Source organism: Callorhinus ursinus, unplaced genomic scaffold, assembly GCF_003265705.2.
Source record: "Callorhinus ursinus isolate GAN/ISIS: 27379988/994484 unplaced genomic scaffold, GSC_fseal_2.0 scaffold36, whole genome shotgun sequence".
Lineage (NCBI taxonomy): Eukaryota > Metazoa > Chordata > Mammalia > Carnivora > Otariidae > Callorhinus > Callorhinus ursinus.
This window is the reverse complement of record NW_027397098.1, coordinates 1,685,712-1,706,826: the sequence shown is the minus strand read 5'-3', so window position 1 is coordinate 1,706,826 and position 21,115 is coordinate 1,685,712. Positions and strand designations below refer to the sequence as shown.

The 21,115-nt window shown below is 34.4% G+C and overlaps 1 protein-coding gene across 6 annotated transcripts in view; it reads right to left on the bottom strand.

Moving 5' to 3' along the window:
- Positions 1-21,115, bottom strand: part of MINDY3 (MINDY lysine 48 deubiquitinase 3) — an 86,028-nt gene that overhangs the window by 47,843 nt on the left and 17,070 nt on the right. For all 6 annotated transcript variants that reach the window (XR_012374562.1, XM_073879873.1, XM_073879874.1 and 3 more), the window contains exons 4-8: positions 20,220-20,393; positions 16,922-16,973; positions 15,943-16,057; positions 13,199-13,272; positions 12,267-12,346 (exon numbers count right to left, since the gene is read on the bottom strand). Coding sequence is in view for 5 of the 6 variants with exons in the window: in XM_073879873.1 (XP_073735974.1) it covers positions 12,267-12,346; positions 13,199-13,272; positions 15,943-16,057; positions 16,922-16,973; positions 20,220-20,393 (495 nt within the window). In the remaining variant the exon portion in view is untranslated. The remainder of the gene's footprint in view (positions 1-12,266; positions 12,347-13,198; positions 13,273-15,942; positions 16,058-16,921; positions 16,974-20,219; positions 20,394-21,115) is intronic.

Here is a 21,115-nt window from a genome sequence, read left to right as displayed (position 1 = left end):
AAGAAAATTCAAGGCGGAGGAAACAACAAAGTATGAAAAGTTATGTATTTAATGTTTGAATATGTCAAACCTTTCTTTGAAGGTTTCTAGCCTGGGGAACCTGATAAATGGTGATTAACTAAAAGGAAGTTAAGTAAAGGAAATTAAGGAGTCCTGAAGTGGTATGGAGAGAGAACATGACTTTGGTTTTAGACAAGCTGGGATGGAGAAAACTTCAGGACTTCTGTTAGAGATGGATTCACAACTGGAAGTAAGGCTCAGGAACACAGAAGAGAGGTCAGGGTTGGATACAGAGCTTTGGGAATCAGCATAAAGATGAGAATTGAGGTCATGCATGTGGATAATAAAGAACAGACAAAGCTCAGAAAATGAAAAACAGATTATTCCACAACAGAGATGTAATTATAATGATAATCAAATCTTTTACAGACTATAGCTTTCAGCTAACATACATTAAATGCAACTATAATAGTAATTTGGGTCCATATATATTTCTAAAAAGCATTTTTTTTTTCTGGTTAAAAATTATGCCCACTGTAAATACAATGTATTTATAACTTTGTTTCCTTTTTACCATCTGGTCATGTTTTGTCCATTTTTCTATTAAGATATTTTTCTAATTAATGTAATATCATCAACTCTTAGTCATACTATATATCCTTATACAACAGTATAAGCTAAGAACTGGTTGTTGAACCTTCTGGATTTGCAAGTCCAAAGTTAACAGAATGTGTATGTAATTATATATATATAGTTTGTATTTTTTCACTAGCTTCTTACAGATACTTGGGAGGTATAACAATAGTTCTCAAATTGTGTTTTAGGATTCTTAGGGGTCCACAAGACCCTTTTAGAGACTACATGAAATCAAAATGATTTCCATTAGAAAAACATTAATTGCTTTTTTCTCTTAAGTTTTCAAGAGTGTAAAGTGAAGTTTTCCAGAGGCCAAATGATGTTTGTTCTACCTCAAAAGATTGAATCTATAAACAGATATGTCCACTAATAACCTTAACCTAGACATTGAAGGGGTTTACAAACAATGTCACTCTTCTTACTAATTTTCTTCTCATTTTAGAAAAGTTACTTATTATAAATATTTATACTAACAAGTAATGGGTGTATTATTGTTATTTTAAAATAAGTTAATACATCTTTTTAAATTTCTCAGTCTTAATTTTTAAGAAGAAAAATACTGAACATTATTTGGTTATAACTCATATAAGCAAAAGCTCTTTGGGATTTTGAATCATTTATTTTTTAAATTTTTTGAGAGAGAGACATGCCTGGAGGGGAAGGGCAGAAGGAGAGAGAGAATCTTAAGGAGGCTCCATGCCCAGTGTGGAGCCTGATGGGGCTTGATCTCATGACCTAAGCCAAAATCAAGAGTCAGATGCTTAACTGACTGAGCCATCCAGGTGACCCAAGATCTTCCATCATTTTTAAAAATGTCAAGAGCAAAAAAAAAAAGAAAAGAAAAACAAACCCACAAAAAAAACCCCCACAAAAAGCCAAAACCCAAAACAAAACAAAGTGTCAAGAGCATGAAACCAAACAACATGTTAATCATTGGTTTATAGCATTCAAAGGAAAAAAAGGGAGTGCGGGTGAACAACCCTAATAGGTAAAAACGGTACTCCATTACCTAATTTTTCCTTCCTCTTCCTTCTGAGGTTTAAGCACTAAATGTTTTCCAGTTCAAAGAATACGTATGTTGAGAAACATTTCCACACTTTAATTTCTAAAATCAGATACCACCACCTAGTGTTATGATTAGATACTACAACATCTATTTCCTCGGAATTTGAAACAAATACCTGAAACGGTATATTTATAATAATATCATGCTACCAACTCTAGCAAACTAGCTGTTCATAATTCTTGGGTAATGAATTATTCAGATTAGGTCAGTAAGCACATATTTAGGCATGTAGTTTAAATGGTAATATTTAAAAATTATTTCTTTAAAAAAAAATATTTAAAATTTTTATCTTTAGTAGCTAATGTGCGTCCTTAAGAGTATTTATTAGTTTATGAAGTTGTAAATGTAGTGAGGATATACCAATCTCACATATCACAATTTACAGAATTTACTTATGTAAGACTTGTAAATTGACTTCAAGACTTATTAAGATATTTGCAGAAAACCCTAATAATTGTGTCATTATATTTTAGAATTTTCTAACTTTGTTTTCTTAGCCTTGCATTTAAGATTAATCACGTTGAGTCCCTATCAACCCTATCTGCTTCAGTCAGTGAGACTGTATACACATGCAAAGTTTTACATTCCTCAGTTTGCCTCTCTTTCTTCTTCTCTTCCACTTCAACTGTCACTTCTCACTGCTGTCAGTGAATCTACGGAAGGCCCACTTGGGCCTTTTAAATTTGATGCTGACTTGGAAACCAGATAACTGCATTGCATTTATTTAAGAAACATACCCTGAGTGCCAAGTATTGAAAAAACAAAAAAAGAAAAAAAAAAAAACAGAAAAAAAAAACAATGCTGCATAGTGCAGGAATACAAAGCTACCATGGGGACTACAAAGATGAAGACAAGATCCTTTTTGCAAACCATATATCTGATAAGGGGTTAACAACCAAAATATATAAGGAACTCTTAAAACTCAGCTGCAAAAACCCAAATAATCCAATTAAAAATTGGGCAAAGAACATGAAGAGACATTTCTCCAAAGAATACATATAAATGGCCAACAATACATGAAAAGATGCTCAACATCACTAATCATAAGAGTTGCAAATTAAAACCCAACAGAGGTATCACCTCACACCTGTTAGAATGGCCATTATCAAAAAGAAAGTCAAAACAAATCATAAGTTGTTGGTGAGGATCTGTAGAAACTGGAACCCTTGTACACTGTTGGTGGGAATGTAAAATGGTATAGCCAACTATGGAAATTAGTATGGAGGTTCCTCAAAAAGTTAAAAATACATCTACTGTGACAGAGCCATTCCACCTCTGGGTATTCAATCCAAAAGAATTGAAATCAGAATCTCAAAGAGATATCTGCACTCTCATGTTCAGTGCAGCAGTATTTACAGCAGCTAAGATGTTGAAACAACCTAAAAGTCCAGCAACGGATGGATGGATAAGGAAATTGTGGTACATACAGATGTTGGAATATTACTCAGGCTTAAAAAAGAAGGAAATCCTATCATACGTGGCAACAGAGAATGAACTTTCAGGATACTATGCTAAGTGAAATATACAAGTCAGAAAAGGAGAAATACTGCACGATTCCACTTAGATGAGGTATTTGAAATAGTCAAATTCAAAGAAGTGGAGCAGAATGATGGCTGCCAGGAGATGGAAGGAGGAGGAAATGGGGAGTTGCTATCCAACAGATAAAGTTGCAGTTATGTAAGGTAAATTCTAGATATGCACTGTACAACTTTGTCCTTATAGTTAATTCTGTATCTTAACTTTAAAAAAAAATCATTATGAGGGTAGATCTCATGCTAAATGTTCTTACTACATTTAAAAAAAACTCCCCCCCAACAGTAGGTATCAAAGTAGAATGTGTTAAGTGCCATGAAAACAAAATGCGCAGAGGTAAGGATAGATCGCTTTCGGCCATGAGAATCAGGAAGCTATCCCTGGAGGGATGGCATGTGAAGTAGGCAGTGAAGGACTGCAGAGGCACAGACGGGGAGGGATGTAGGTCTTTGGCAAAAGGTGTAGCACAAACAAAGAAATAAAAGCAAGTGGCATAATTTTTTTCAAGCATAGGTTTCTGATGGTTGAAAAATAAGCTAGAATGAAATTATACAGGGTCCTTGAGTAAGTAAGGTAAAAAATCTGTAGTTAGAAAAATTTAAAAAGAATGGACTTATTTGCAAGAATGTTAGAACAGCTAAACTAAAAAGCAGTAAGATACTAAGAAAGATTTGGCTATCTCACTGATAGATAAATTGCATAAATACACACAATCTGATCTATGAACCTATGAATCTATTTTTGAAAGTGAAAAGCTTTTCAAACCCATTTACTGGTTGTTATATTCCTAAGAAGTCAGGTTGCTACAGTGTTGACATATAGCTAGGGTTGCCCAATTTAGCAAATAAAAACACAAGATATCCAGTTAAATTTAAACTTCTGATTAAAAAAACAAGTAATTTTTTTAGTAAAACTATATTCCAAACGTTGAATGGCACATACTTTTACTAAAAATGATTTATCTGCAAATAAATTTAACTTGGAGTCTGTATTATATCTGGCAACTTAGCTCCAGCTAATTTTTATAGTAATAAAATACAGAGAAAATAAGCACTTCTGCCCCTTTCTCAAATTTTGATAAACCAAACACTTCAAATTTGTATACCAACTAGCCACTAAATTGCAATTCATATTACTTAAAAATACTAAAATTTCAAAATGATCTTAATTTTCAGTTTAGATTCTCTTAGTATCCTAAGTTCATCAACGTTCAATGAGCTATTTAATTGTAGCCTGGATGGACTGTGATAACGATTTCTATTAAAAAGGAAAAAGCAAGCAAGCTCTGGGTTTCTGATTGATAAGAGCTGACTCAATCTCATAAAATGAAGAAAACATTCAAATAATCAAATAAACATAAACAATAAATGTACAGTACATACAATAACACAGTGCACAAATACAACAGAATGCCTTGAAGGTAGGAAAGAGACCATCGAAAAACTGATCTACAGGCAAACAAAGCAAAGAAAATCTCAGTTCAAAAGACATGCATTAGTACAAAATAAAGACAGATGGCAGGTAGACCGGGGCCAAACCACAAAAGGCTTTGAGAGCCTTCGTAAAGAGTCGAAGTGCATGGGGAAGCCAGTCACTGAATGGTTTTAAGTGAGAAACTGTCATGATCTGACTTAGTTTTTAAAATATCCCTCTAGCCACTATGAAAGACTAGAGGGTGGGCAAAAATGAAATTAAGTGACGAGTTCTACTGCAAGTTTATGTGTACTCTATCGCAGAAGCAAAAGATAGTTTTAACAGTTGAGGTAGAATAAAGTACATGGATTCAGGAACTATAGAACCTATATGATCAACACTATATACTTTCATTAAAAGGTACAAAAAAAGCCCAAACTAAATGGGAAGACTTACTACTGTAAAGATGGCACTTCTTTCAAATAATCTACAAATTTAACATAACTCATTCAAATTCTCACAAATTTCTTAAAACTGCAACTTAAAAAGCTGAAAGAAGTTCAATTGGACTAGATAATGTAAAAATGGCTATAATAATTGTACATTATTATATTATTATAATAATAAGAGTAGGAAATGTGCTGACAAATATCAAAGAACATAAAACTAGGCAATAAGGTAGTTTTGGCAAAGAACTCACAAATAGATTAGTGGAATAGAAGAGAAACAAAGAATGTTTCATACATATGGGAAAATCTGTTATTTGATCAAGTAGGTGTGTCAGGTGGAGAAATGACAAGTTAGGATATTAGGCAATTCTTTGGGAAAAAGTAAAAAAGTAGGTCTCTATCTCATACTACTCACAAATAAATAATCCAAATGGATTAAAGAATTAAACATTAAAAAAAAGGCCTACAAAATCATTTGAAGAGAATACTAGGAACTATTAGTTTAATATTGTGGTGGGAGAAATACAAAACTGATTCAAGAAAAAAAACAGAAGCCATAACAGAAAAGATGAAATGATTTATCTTTATAAAAATGAAAACCTTGGGTAGAATAAAAGATACCATTAACAAAGTTAAGGGACAGAAAAGGCTGAGGGAAAACATTTGCAACACATTTTTAAAACAAAAAGAAAGAATTTATAAAGAGTTCCTAGCAATTGCGAGTAAGACAATAATCTTTCCCTTCAAAATGCAAAAAGCTAGAAAGAAGCAATTCCCAGAAGAGGAAATACTAAAAGCTGACAAACACACAAAAAAGATGATCAAGCACAGGCTCAGGAGGAAACAGAAATGTGAATTATCAGTAAAATGACATAATAAAGATGGACGGTTCTGAGTGTTGGCCAGGATCCAGAAAAACAGGAAGCCCCCTACATCATTAAAAGCCAAGTTGATACATTAGCAGTTGGTAAAGCAGACTTTAGAAGGTAATCTGGCTTTATCTATCAGTTTTACGAATGTTCTTCAAAGATTAAATATATGAGTTATCATATGACTCAGGATTTTCATTCATAGATACCAAAGAAAAATTAAACCATATATCCTCACAAAAACTTACATAAATATTCCTAACCACATTATTCAGGACGGCCAAGTGGAAACAAGCTGAATGCCCATCAATTGACTAATGAATACATAAAATATGGTCTCTCTACACAATGGAGTATTATTCACCAATAAAAAGGAGTACAGTGCTGGTATATGCTAAAACATGGATGAACCTTGAAAACATTCCAAGTAAAAGAAGTCAGTCACAGAAGACCAGATGTTACATGATTCTATTTATAGAACTATTTATAAGAAATCCCCAGTTGTGGCAAATCTATGGAGACAGAAAACATTAATTGTTGCTAGGAGCTGACGGGCAGGTGATTATGAGGAGTGACTGCAAATGGGCACAAAAAAATGTTCTAATATTGATCTGGTGATGATTACATAACTCTAAGAATTAAAAACCACGGAACTGAAATAAATAAATACATACATACATACCATGGAATTGTACATTTTAAATAGTATCACATGTGTGGTATGTGAATTCTATCTTGATAAAGCTATTAGTAACAAAAATTAACAGATGCCTAAATTTTTATCACACATTCTACTTTTAGAAATCTATCCTATAGGAATACTTGAATATGTAAAAATTTATACACAAAAATGTTCTCTGCAGTTTTTGTTTATACAATCAAAAATGGTAACAATATACATGTTCACCAAAGCAAACTAAAGGCAGAAGACAAACTAGGAAAAATATGTTTACTTTATGTTATATATATACATATATATATAAATATATGACAGATCAAGCATTGATATCCTTTATAGTTAAAGGCAAGAAAAATGCCCTATTTCCTTCTTGGACTTTCCTAGATACATATATAATATTCATTTTCTCTCCAACTGCCAGATAGATGCTTACTGCCAGGAAAAAGCCTAACTATAAGCTTTACCAGTTGGATCCAGTCTACATCACTCTATGTAAACTCATCTCTACCTCTTACTGCTGACTGCACTTTTAAAAATCTCTCCCATGATCCATTTTTTTATCCCTTCTTAAAGCAGTGGACTCAAACTCTTTCCTTTTATGCCTCCAACTTTACCTCTGTCCATTCATTCTCAGAAGACTTCAAAATCTCAAAAATTCTCCCTATTTAAATCTTTCACACTTCAAATGTCTTTTTCTTTTCTCAGCACATTCTTTCTTCCTATTTTAGAAGAACTGTGCATCTTTCCAAGGTTACTGTTACTCCTGACCCCATTGACTTTGATTAAAGGTGGCTCCCTTCCCTTGGCCAACAAACAATTTTTTATTTTTATTTTTATTATGTTATGTTAATCACCATACATTACATCCTTAGTTTTTGATGTAGTGTTCCATGATTCATTGTTTGTGCGTAACACCCAGTGCTCCACGCAGAACGTGCCCTCTTTAATACCCATCACCAGGCTAACCCGTCCCCCCCCCCCCCTCCCCCTTTGAACCCTCCGTTTTTTTTTCAGAGTCCATCGTCTCTCATGGTTCGTCTCCCCCTCCGATTTCCCCCCCTTCATTCTTCCCCTCCTGCTATCTTTTTTTTTTAACATATAATTATTTGTTTCAGAGGTACAGATCTGTGATTCAACAATCTTGCACAATTCACAGCACTCACCATAGCACATAGCCTCCCCAAAGTCTATCACCCAGCCACCCCATCCCTCCCACCCCACCCCCACTCCAGCAACCCTCAGTTTGTTTCCTGAGATTAAGAATTCCTCCTATCAGTGAGGTCATATGATACATGTCTTTCTCTGATTGACTTATTTTGCTCAGCATAACACTCCAGTTCCATCCACGTCGTTGCAAATGGCAAGATTTCATTCCTTTTGATGGCTGCATAATATTCCATTGTATATATATACCATATCTTCTTTATCCATTCATCTGTCGATGGACATCTTGGCTCTTTCCACAGTTTGGCTATTGTGGACATTGCTGCTATAAACATCGGGCCAACAAACAATTTAAGTGATTTCTATCCCTTAAAACAAAAACTACGGGGCGCCTGGGTGGCTCAGTCATTGGGCGTCTGCCTTCGGCTCAGGTCATGATCTTGGAGTCCTGGGATCGAGCCCCGCATCGGGCTCCCTGCTCAGCGGGAAGCCTGCTTTTCCCTCTCCCACTCCCCCAGCTTGTGTTCCCTCTCTCACTGTGTCTCTCTCTGTCAAATAAATAAAATCTTAAAAAAATCAAAAACAAAAACTACACACACCATCTCTTCACCTGGGCAATCAATTCCCCTTTCCCTCTTTCACCAGTAAAATTTCCTTGCTTACATGGCTGAAATATTTACTCCCTATGATCTGGTTTCTACCTCAACTGTTCTTGTGACGCAAAGACCCTGCAAATTGCTAAATTATCTTAGTCCTCATTCTCCTTGAATGAGAAATACAGCATGGCTCATTCACTGACTCTGTTTCATGGACAAAAATCTTTGGATTAAATTCTCAAAATCAGTATCTCTCCATAAATGAGGCAACTAACTACCTCTCACAGTATGAAATTTAGTAAGATAAACGTTTCCACATCATTCTATATATTTATTATTGCACTCGATTCTGTGAAATGTAGTATAAGAGGCAGCCTATCGTAATGATTAAGTATGGTTGTTACATGGAATCAGACGATGGTTGTTCAAACCTCAGCTCTATTTATTAAGCTGTGTGAAATGAAGCAAGATACTTAAACACTCTGTGCCTTAGTTTCCTCTACTGTATGATCTTCACAGAGTAGTTCTAAGAATGAAGTGAGTAAATGGGGGGAAAATACAGTAATTAGACACTAAGAGCAGTGCTTAGCACTGTTAAATAAATGTTCACCACTGCTGTACAATGAGTACTCCTGACCATCATCATTAGCTGTACCTGCTCTTCAAAGAAAATGAAATACTTGAGGACAAAGACGGTTTTTTCCGCCACCAAAACAGCCACAGCAACTTCAAGTCCGTTTGCCATGTTTCTTCACGTGTTCATTTATTCAATAAGCTTTATCGGAAAACCTACTAGTTATTTGTACTTTCTTCTCATGCATCTCATCAGCTGAATTCTGTAACTTCTACCTTCCTGTAGTCTCTCCGACAGAGACAGAATGGTACAGTGGGAGAACGTGCTATGGTGGAATGAGCACAGGCTTTGGGTGTGGTCCAAAGCAGTTTATGCCTCTGCTGTTTGACGCGGGGCAAATTACTCAATCATCTTGAGGCTCGCCTTTTTATCTATCAAAGTTAAGACACATATCTAAAAACATACTGGTTACACAAAGTACATAAATACTAGTTGCTGTCTTTTTTCTTCTATTCCAAATGCCTTCAGTGACTATCTTCCTAATGCTTGCCAACTAAAATGTAAACTTCTTAGTATTCAAGATCCTCTGAGTTCTTACTCAGCCCCACGTTTATGATCCTTCCTCTTACTAGTCTCCTTCACAGATCCAGTGCTTTCATCTGCGGGTCCTCACACCTGCCTGCACATCAGAATCATCTTGGGATAATTTTAAAATTATTATGCCCAGGCTCTACCACTTAGGGATTCTAATTTATTTATTTACTCTTGGCTGAGGCCAGAGCATGGACCTATTTTTAAGCTCCCCAGTGGTCAGATATAGTCAGGATTAAGAACCAGGGTGCTAGTCTGATCTGTTTCCAGCTCCTAAACACAACCTGCTATTTTTCTCAAAATGCCCTCTCGCTCATTCCATCTTGCCCCATTAAAATGTTAACTCCTACTTAAAGTATTTCTGTTTACCCCAACATAATCATAGTAGAAGTTTTCTCCTTCGTCTGTAATACTTTGTTTCAACATGCTTCATTTCACATTGCATTATAGTTATTTGTGTGCACGTTCTTAATTCTCCAAACTATGTGTGTGCTTCTGAGGGAAAGTTAAGTTCTCCCCATGGGCCAGTTGGGGCATTTTAGAAATATGATCTTAATCTTCATAACATCCCTTTGAGGAAGGCATTAAACCTCCAGATTTTATAACTAAGTAAATTGAAGCTAGGAGAAGTGGCTTGCCTAAGGATTTTACGACTAGTAACTCTTTAATTATACTTTTTCTTTGTATATTACATGTATCACAACCTCCTCCCATGTTGTTAGATCAGAAAAACATCCAATAAATGCCGAATAATGTACAGATTTTTAAGTTTGGTGACTGAAAACAAATTCAACTTCAACATTCCTAACAATTAAGGGAAAATGAAAGAAATATGCCCTGCCTATTTTCTTTTCCAAGATAAGTACTTTAAAGTCATTGCTTAGTTTTGATAGTTAAACTATACTGAAAAAAAATTCACAGCGAGACAATAGCTTTCAAAGCTAATATTTCAAGCAACAGAAAAGAATGAATTTGTACACATCAAGAACCAAAACTTGGATAAGTGACTAATACTCTATGGGGAAAGTAACAAATTCACGGCAAGAAAAAAAGCCTATGGGAGGATAGGTGAGGAAAAGCCTAGGGAGACAGAATAGCCTGGTTTTGACAGTAGGAGAGTCTTAGGAGAATTTGCAGAATGAAGAGAAAGGAGGACCATGGTAACTACTATCAAGAGCCAGAGCAATGCACCAAAGTCCAGGTGGAAAGACTTATGAGCTGTAGAATCAGGAGGAGTAGCCAAGACAGGGACAGGTGGGATGACATACCTCGACCTAAGTTCAACAGGAACCAGCCATTCCTTCCCTGATCCTCTGAGCTGATCTAAGATCTTCAGGCCCCAGAAACGGTAGGGGGAAGGAAAAGGAGAGGTTGTGCAGAAGCCGTGTGGGTGAGCGCATATTACTGAAGAAAGAATGACATACCTTTAACTGGCAGGATGAAATGTCTTCACAGCTTTGAATCAGAGGAAGGTTCAAGAATAGAATGGGCTCACTTACAAAAAACAGAGCAAGGTAACTTGTGTAGTTTTTTTGGCCGTTGAGTTTTTTGTCCTTTGCCAGAAATCAGCAAAACTAGGTTCTCATTCTAACCTAAACACGAGTGAATAATTTGCCTATTTTATCTAATGTACGGAGGGAAGGTAGTTATTACATTTCTTAAATAAATGAAGGGCTGGATTGTGCTATGGTGCTTTTAAACCTGAAATTCTATAATTTTTACTCACCTTTCCCCCCCTTAACATTATATCCTTTCCTGTTTCTTTAATTAACTATACCTATTTCTAAAATTTGAGAAAAATTCAAATTTAAGATCAAGATTCCCTAATTTAAATGGGAGTAAAAAGCAGCAACTCAATCATAATATTTGTTTCTGCTATCTGGTGACAGTTTCATCTCATTATAGAAGAAATAAATTTCTTTGTGAACTGTAGAAACTACAGAAGCTTCCCATCCTATGCTTTACATACTCCAAAAAGAGATACATATAGTTAATATAAGTTGAATGAGTACCTGAATTTAGACTGACCCGCTAATAAGCTGAAGGGAATTTTATTCGTAACTATATATCGGCTCTTAAGTGGATAAACTGGCCAATAATGTGTTTCACTTCAAGGTCCCTGGGAACGCACGAAACTACAGCAAAGAAATAACTGGGACAGAAATGGAGGTGTGGTGGAGGAGGTGGTAGTTTAAAATTCTCAGATAACATTAAATCTGCCCAGCATTTCGAAGGAAATTATACACACTTAATGTAATATAGGAAAAAACCACTAGGCTCACCAAATATTTCAAATTGCATTACTTGTAATTCTCAATTTTAAGAAAATGCAATAGGGTCTGAGATTTACAGATACCACTGGATAAATATGTACTAGATTTACAGATAAAAAGAGATCTATACCTTCTAAAGAAGTTAGTTCTACAATCCCAATTTTATACTAGCGAAAACTAAAGGTGGGAGAAGTAACTTGACTAAAGTCTTACACTTGGAATTTGAATCCAAGTTTGTCTGCCTCCACACTCCATTCCACACTCTTTAAGTGACAGTGCCTTGAAAACAGGGAAGGATTCTTCTATATTAAAGCACTTATGTTAACCTCTAAGTAGCACAGAGCCATTAAGTAGATAACACTCAACCGTACTCTAAGGAAATAGTCCTCATCAAAGAGTAAACACAGCAAAAAATATACTTACTCATTCCTGAGCATTCTCTATCACCATCCCACACATTAGAAACAGCATGTCCCGTCAGTAGGAGGTTAATTAAACTTTGGCTATTAATAAAAATTTAAAAGTAATTAAAACATGAATAAACTAGTTTTCACATCAAATGATCCCTGTGGTAAAGCATAAAGTAATGACTTCTACATTATGTTGGTTAAGAAACAAAGTTAGGAAATACCTTCCATTTTTATTTGTACACTCAACTGAACAACAGCTTTCAAAATGTATCACTGAGTGTATCATCACAATGGTATCTATTGTTCTACATATTCATCTAAATTTAACAACTTTAAGATATCACGTTTAAATGGATGGAAAAAAGATTACTTAGACTAATAACTTGCTTAATATTTATAATCATCTATAAATATATATGTAATTATTATTTTTTGTTTGATGGTCAATTCAATTTTAACATCTGAGGCATAAAGATCTAAAGAGAAGGAGTTATGTAACAGAGTGGGGTTAACTATCAGTTTTACTGATTTTAGTAGAACTGTAAAGAGCTTGGGGGGGTGGTTTCAGAGAAAAATAGGGAAAAAATATTGCCCTCAAGCAGGAAAGCATTTACAAATAGGTAAGGATATACTTATTGCTAAGTCAAAATAAGTAAATTGCATTCATTAAAAAATTAAGTGGAACATAAAGCAGAATTTGTTAAAATACCACCCGCTGTCATCTTTAAAGAAAATATGTGCCACGATAAGTGCAATGCATACATAAATGTGAAGTGGAAATTATCATTTCGTACATAAAGCAAGCAATGCATAAAGCACAGACTACTCAAATCCACATGCTTTACGCTGTCAACACTGACTGAAGTATCTGACTCAGATTATCTTTAAGTCAAGTTTCTAAAAACTTAAGTCCATGTAGGGAGAGAACAGATTTCAGTTAATTACCTGCCATGTCCATATACAGGATCTATCAAAGGTTCATTTGAATCTTCAATTTCATTTTTTATGTTTTCAATGCCCTAAAGGAACCAAAAAATTCATTGACTTATTTTAAAAACTAAAAATGAAAATTACAGTAGTTTATAAACTGACCATTTTTTACTATAAATGAGTAAAACACATTTATTTAAGTAACTTTTCTCCCAAAAAATTACCCAGATTTGATGTGGGAGAACACATGAGATGATAATGGTTAAGAAGGAGCTCCTCCAAGAATATCTTTTCTTTCCTTGGCTCTATACAAAGAACACTGACTGTCTCATGGGTAATAGATCTCACGGCATGTTGGTGCAAGGGGTACTGAGAGATGTTTAAGTTTCAGGAGGAGGGAGGAGAAAATTATTAAATCCTAAGAGTTAATATTCATTTAATTTCAGGCTAAAGTAAATTCAGACTTAATACGTCTGCTAAGGCATCTGAAGTATTAGGCCTTTTAAAAAACTTACTGGTATTAAAGACATACACATGAGTGGTGATAGCGATGTCAATTTAAGTATACAAAATGTCTAAGTGGTACAGAAGGAAACAGAGTTGGTTGTGCATTCCCAGAAATATCAGTAATTTAAACATGTACTGACAAAATAAAGAGTAAAACTAGGAGGGCAGGAGGATTATTTTCTTAAAAACCAATTTCTGATATTTTTTTAATTCCTCAAAAGGGCATCCGAATCCCCAGAAGTCTAGGTAAGTACAAGACCTGGTCATTTTCATTTCATCAGCCCTGAAATAACAAAGAATAACTGCCTGTCACCGTGCTATTCACCTAACTTTAACCACTGGTTCTATCAGATTAAGACCATTTCTAAGGATTAAAGACATTAATCAACAATCCAAATATTTTACGAACGCCTAAATATTGTAGGACAACACAAACAAGTATGAGATTTTGCACTTGCTGCCTTGTTAACAATATAAAGCAGGCCATGATAAAGCCAAAAGGAATAATAAGAACAAGTGACAATCACTGGTGAGGCAGGGGACATCATCTCAAAGACCAGCTCAAGTAAGAACAACTAGACATGATGGTTTTTTGGCTATGAAGGGAAGAGGAGATATCAAAAGTTTTAAGCATAAAAAATGGGGGAATAATGAACAGTCAAAGCCAAATTCCCAAGACATCAGTCATCTCAGATCCCACCCTCATTGCTCTTCACCACATCTAACCAACTACAAAGTACCTTTGGTTCTTTCTCTTAAACGTGCTCCGAAAATGTTTTTAAATTTCCAAATTTAGAACATGCTTCTAAATATGCTCTTTCTTCTCCATTTCCATGGTCACTGCCCCAGCTTAGGTTCACTATTCAGTAACCACTCTTTCTCATTTTCCTGACTCTAGTCTTCAACCCCACCACCAACTCCCTCTCATACAACTCTAACCTCAATTTAAGGAACCTTATCAACAAAAAGATCTTGTTATTACCGTGTCCAAAATTTTTGCTCCGTTCTAATTTTGGCCAGGTGAGACTGCCAATTATTTTTTGTACAGACTACAAGGGCCTTCACATTCTGAGCCTTTTTATCGTAAGTGCACTGTCTCATCTCCCATTACTGCCTTCCTGGTACATTATGCTGCAGTAATACTAAACTCCTTATAGTTCTTCTGGTGTTACACCCCCAAATTCATTATGCCTTTATACTTGCTGTTTCCATGGCTCAGAAAAATCTTCCCACAGCTTTTCCATCTAGAAAACGTTTCCTCATCCATCAAGACGCTATACCCACCACACTGTCCCTACTATGTAAAGTCTGTCCTTGATTCCACCAAAAAAAAAAAAAAAGAAAAAAAGAAAACCAAACCTAAGACTTCTATTTTCCCCCATTCTTTGTGCATGCAACAAATAAACATCTAAAAACAGTGTCATCATGGAATTATTGTGTCAATTTTTTTTTTATAGTACTGAAGAGGAATCATTTAAAAAAATTGTTTCTGACATTATAATTCCAACCCCCAGCAGAGAGTCAATGCCCAATACACATCTGTCAAATGACAGAAGTCTGATAGCAGACGTGGTAAATCTAGCAGGATACTCAACTGAGACTAACAGGCTGTTAGAGATGGGAGATTAGCAGTTGGGGGAAAAAAAAGGCAGGACAGGAAGTGTACACACTGGAATTAACCACATACAAGTAAGTTGAGAGAATAAAATGCCCATAAAAAAAAAAAAGCATACAGAAGACAGGGACTAAAAACTTCTGCAATATAAAAACTTAGAGGGGGAGAGAAAGGAGCAGGAATTAACAGGGAAAGAAGAAAATGAAGCATCAAAAAAGGGGGGGTGAGGAAGTGGGATCATTAGACATTAAAAAAAGGGAACTAGCACAGTGATTTATCAGTAAGTTAAGAGAGGGACTGAGCATCAGAAAGAGCTTCCAGACGGCATTAAGGTGTCAAATGCCAGATACTGTTAGGATGAAAGAAAATAAAATTCAGAAGAACTGAGTGCATTTCATAATTAGAACATTACTGATAACCTCTATAACACAGAAGATCAGGGGTGAAACTAAGTTTGAAAGTGGTTAAGTACTAAGTGAGTGGTGAGGAAAGAGAACTTGATGATTCCTTATTATCAGCATAAGAGATTTTTATTCTGAGATTTAGAAACAGTATGAAAAATAAAATTACTCATCACAGCATGAAAAACAGAACTGAACTCTAATAAAAGCGAGAAGAAGCATCTTCTTAAACAAACCTTTGTCAGTAACACAGAATACAGAAAAAGCAATACTCCAAATCTGTTTCCCCAGACTGAATACTGGTCCAAGACAGCATCTTTTAATTCTGATAAACTTCTGAATGAGCTTTTTCTGGTGGGGGGGGAAAGAATTAAGTATTAGTATTATGATAAGACTGACTACATTGACAAATGGGAAAATTTTTAAATCGTCTTATACATTAAACTGTATATGTACAAATGAGATTTCTGCGTCTCAAATTTTCAAATACAAATGTAGCCATTAAAAGCAAAAGCTGTAGCTGCTGACAAATGTCGCTAAATATATACCGTTAAAATAGAATGCCTACTTGGCAGGAAAACTCTTCATCACTTAGGTGAACTGTCTGGCATCAATAATGTCTACTATAATTACACATTTTTAAAGAATGAAGTAGCTCTAAGAAGTGTTCAAGAAAAAAGAAAACTTTACTCTGTAAAGCCTGAAAATTATGTAATAAATATCTGAATACCAAAGATAAGGTATACATTTGTGGCTTCTTTTAAAAGAAATTAATGTCGTATTTCAAATGCCACCTGTAATTCTATCAATGTAGCTATCCTTACCTTTAACAATAAAAAGTTTAACGCTCTAATGAAAATATGGCACTTTTGACGGGAATCACAGAAGGCATATTTTGGCAAATGAAATAATAATTCAAATATTTATCCCATTAGAAATCTTTGTATTCATTCAGGTCAGAGAAACATTAAGCTAGAATGATTTTTTTCGTTGTAATGATGAAGCATCTTTTAATATAAAAAAGTGTATTCTGGTAGTTAGCTAATTTAGGAATCAGAATAATTTAAGTAAACATTTATAAATTATTATTAAAAAGAACTGATAACAAATTAATCCTCAAGTATATAAATCTAAGTACCTTTCCACAGTATGAACAGACTTAAAATGGCAATGTGTCCACAAGGTAAGTATTTTAAATGTTCCAATGTTACTTACTGAATTAATGCATGAAATCGCTCAAAGCCAAGCTCTTCGACAGCCAAGGCAGCTATACATAAAAGACACTTTTCAGCACTACACATGGCAAATAAATGACACAAGATACACACAGCAGGCTGTAAATACTTTCAAGCAATCAAAATTTTCCCTATTTCCTTACTCCCTTCTTAAAATTCTGTTTATTTTCAACTTTACTATAACACAAATCTATATTTCAGGATCTTAGTTACCATGATTATAACTAAAATGGACATAATACTGAGAATGTAGAAGGGTGATTAAATAATAAACATTTATTTTCAATTCAGTTAGGCTAGTATATAAAATATGAGAAATTATTGAGAGTGCTTCACACATCACTGAAATGTGTCCTGCACTTTTAAATAATCTTTCAATTCACAGATCCAAATAAAATCACCACAGCTAATCTTCCTCCTTTATAACGTAAAATCTTTAGGTTAATGTTTTAATTATTAAACTAATGTGTATAAAAAGGCATAGCACTTTGAAACTACACAGGTTCAACGACAGCTTTAAGTTTGTTTCCTCATTTGTTTGTACAACTGTTAGAGAAGTTTTCAGTAACTTATTTAGATTATGATCATTAATACAGTACAATTATAAATTTAAAAAAACCAGGAAATAAAAGAAATCATTTAAATCCAAGGTAATGTTTATGTAGCACTTTATACCAAGTGCCAGAGCCCCTTGTAAATGCTCTACAGGTCTAATCTCATTTAATCCTCTAACAACCCTATCATCCCCATTTTACAGAAGAGGAACCGAGGCAGAGAAGAAGCCTCCCTGGAGCACAACGCAACAAACAGCAGAGCTGAGATCTGAATCCAGAGAGTCTTGGCTCTCTTTACAAAGATAACAGCTTTAAAGATCTCATACGTGAATCAAAATACTCTAATTTATCACAATGAACAAGTTCATATACATTTTATAAAGCAAATCTTAGTACTTTTAAATATTCTTACTAGAGAATCAAAGAAATTCATTATGAATTCAAAATTTGGATTTTTTTTGAATTACAATTAAAAATGTTTCTTTAGGCTATCGTTTTAAAATCATTTTAATTTTCAAATGTTTTAAACTACTTTTAAAAATCTTTACCAGTCCAAATGGGTTAATTTCAATAAGCTTTTGACATGTGTGGGAAACAAACTGAAACTGAACCTGAGCATTCACTACTGCAAACAAGTGTGCGTTACCAAAAGCCAAAAACTACACACACCACACAAGCCAATGAAATTAATGTTTGTGCACAATGTACTATTGACAAAGGGGAAAACAACTCACATGTAAAATTTCAGGATAAAATAAAAATTCGACCTAACCTTTTCCAAATTGTACTAATTTGCTGTGCAGCGCTTGATTACCTAAATAATTCTACTGGGTATACACTATGAAAGTAGACATAAAGATAGTAATTTAGAAAAAAGAGGCAAGCAAAATAAAAAGCTTAGCAGGCAGGATGGTGAAAAAATATAAAACACAAGAAAAAGAACATAGCTGGGAACAAAGGAAAGAACAGGTAAAAGATTGTTATACGGAATAAAAACTTTAATGTAAGTTCTTTGCATTTGTCAACATCTAAGGTAAATTCTCAAATTTTCAGTTAACAAAACTTTACAAATTTTTACAGTCCTAAAAACAGATTTAATATGGTTTTATTTCATATCCATTTTTAAAAAAGGGGCAAAGTAAATTGGAAAACTACTAAAATATGTTTTTTGAAGAGAAATTAAATCTAATATGCCCACTTAAATTACTCAAGTACCAAAGTTAATACATTATGAGGCTATTTAACCTAGAGCGATTTAACCTCTAACTACAAAAATGTACGGTATACCCCATGGTAAGTACAGAGTGTACTACAAAAATACTAACAAAAAATGTTAAAAGAAAAGATCTTACTATTTTCTTGCATATTAATATATAGATTGGCTTTATGCAGATATTCTTTAAAACAACTTTTAATTAGTTCAACTGTTCCTCTAACAGAATTTTAATGTCCTAAATGCAATATTAAACGTGCTTTCATGAAACCCAGCAAAACCTGGAAAATATTTTAAAGCCAACCTTAAGATTTTTGACTATCATCCCTGTGAATATTTTCCACTTGTTTTCTTCAATTGTCATCAACTCTCAAAGTATGTTAAATTCTTTTTGAAAGGCTATGTTTAAAAAGGCCTCAAACAGAAACATCATTCAACTGTTTAAATTTTAAAAATTACTCCTTGCCAATGTACTCCCAGTAGAATTTGCCCCTACAACTGCAGGAGAAAGAAGACGCTGACATAATCAGAGCCATTTCAGCCTGTGGAGACAATCGTCCCTCAGGGATCATCCTACATGGAAATCGAGATTATGTCGTGAGTAATCAAAATTTACTCTCTATAAATCAGGTGTCCAATTTCTTTAAAAATAATTTCTGCAGAGATGATAGTTAATGGAATGCATCACAGGTAGAATAAGCCACTTCTTCGATATAAGCACGTAGTACTACCAATTATCAAAGTCACACACTAGCAAGAGAATTCCTGAAAAGAAAAACAGAACAGCAATTCTTTATCTACCTTCAGTACCACCAGAAGTCTCCATTTTACCAGTGCATTCTGGCAGTTTTGAGGTCGATTGCATAAGAATTTTCAAACGCTAAATTCCACAGCATATTTTTTATAAATAAGAATAGCTAATAGAGAAATCTTCAATAATAAAAAACTTAAATGAAGGAATAATTAAAATCCTTTTCGTAACACTACCTTAAAATAATCCATATATGTAGACTGTATTACATAATGTCCAAAAAGTTCAGGAGGAAAAGAAACAATACGTAATGAAGAATAATGCACCCATCTCTGCTCTAAGAAACTAAAGATATTTAAGAAATTTTCTAATGTCCCAAAAAATCCCTTTTTTCCAATACCAAGAAAACCAACATTAAAGCATCTAAAACTAACATAAGTAGGATTATGTTCTTTAAACTTTCTAAATGAGAGTTCCAAAGCTCCGAAGAGATTGTCATCAAGCAGAAATTAACTAAAACTTTTAGAAAAGTTTAAAAGATGCAATTCTTTTTTCTAAAAATGACACGGTAAGTGCAATATCCTCCAACAACGAAAGTAACTGACAGGGAAATGAAAAATACTAAGGCTCATGAATTAAGCTCAGGCTAAAAAAAGAGATGTGTTATGAAAATTTTAAATATTTTTTCTTTAAGATTTTCAATAGTTTTATTAAAACAAAGGTACAAGAAATTACTTCAGGAAATAAAAGTGTATCTTACAAGAATGTTCCACTTGGCAACTAGACTCTGCACGACTCCCAGAAATACTAGCCGTTTCCTCGGCCGTCTTTCCTCTTAACCAGGAAACCAAGCAGTATGATCCAGAGTTGTCACAACAAGCACTTTCTAAAATATCACATAAGGTATGACAAAGGAGTTCCTTCCGCTCTTCCTCTAAAAATAACCAAAGTATCAGTTATAATGGTTTTCTTTGAAAAGAAAAAATCCTGTCATGGATAACAATATTAAGACTGTTTTAATTTAATAGTAAGTGGAGGATTCCTCCCACACAATAAACCATCTGTTTAAAAAAAACAATGTGCTTGAGGATTAATATGTCATCACTATTAAATATTGCCATTAATTAGAAAAAGAATCCTGAAAAATGAAGAATTAAACATTAGGAGAAAGAATACGTTACTTGGAATAACCTGGTACTGATCGCTCCCCTTCCTTGGGCTGCAAAGGGAGCCCTGGAGCCATGAGGTCTCCTTGACTGCAGAACCAGGCACAGTGTGAGGGCCTGCTGAGACTTCTATTTTTTCCTCATTTCTGAGTTAGTCTAATGTCTTTGATTTCCTTGTCCCACAGGGGTAGTAAGGATAATGAGATAACACATAGTCAGCACATGCAATACCACAATTCATTACATTAGCAGACGCCATCATGGTTATGCTGCATAATACAGAAGCTCCCGATACTATACTGCAGTGATTTGGACATTAGACTTTTATAGAAAGGGGCAATGAGAAAATGCTCAGACAACTTCTTCCTGAGCCTTGGCACCTCCCCTTTTCAAGCAGTATAGCTCTCCAAAAGTAAGTATTGCCGCTGAAACTTTCAAAGGGGATATGATGTGTACACATCCTGTGTAAAATTTTATGCTATGGGGAGAA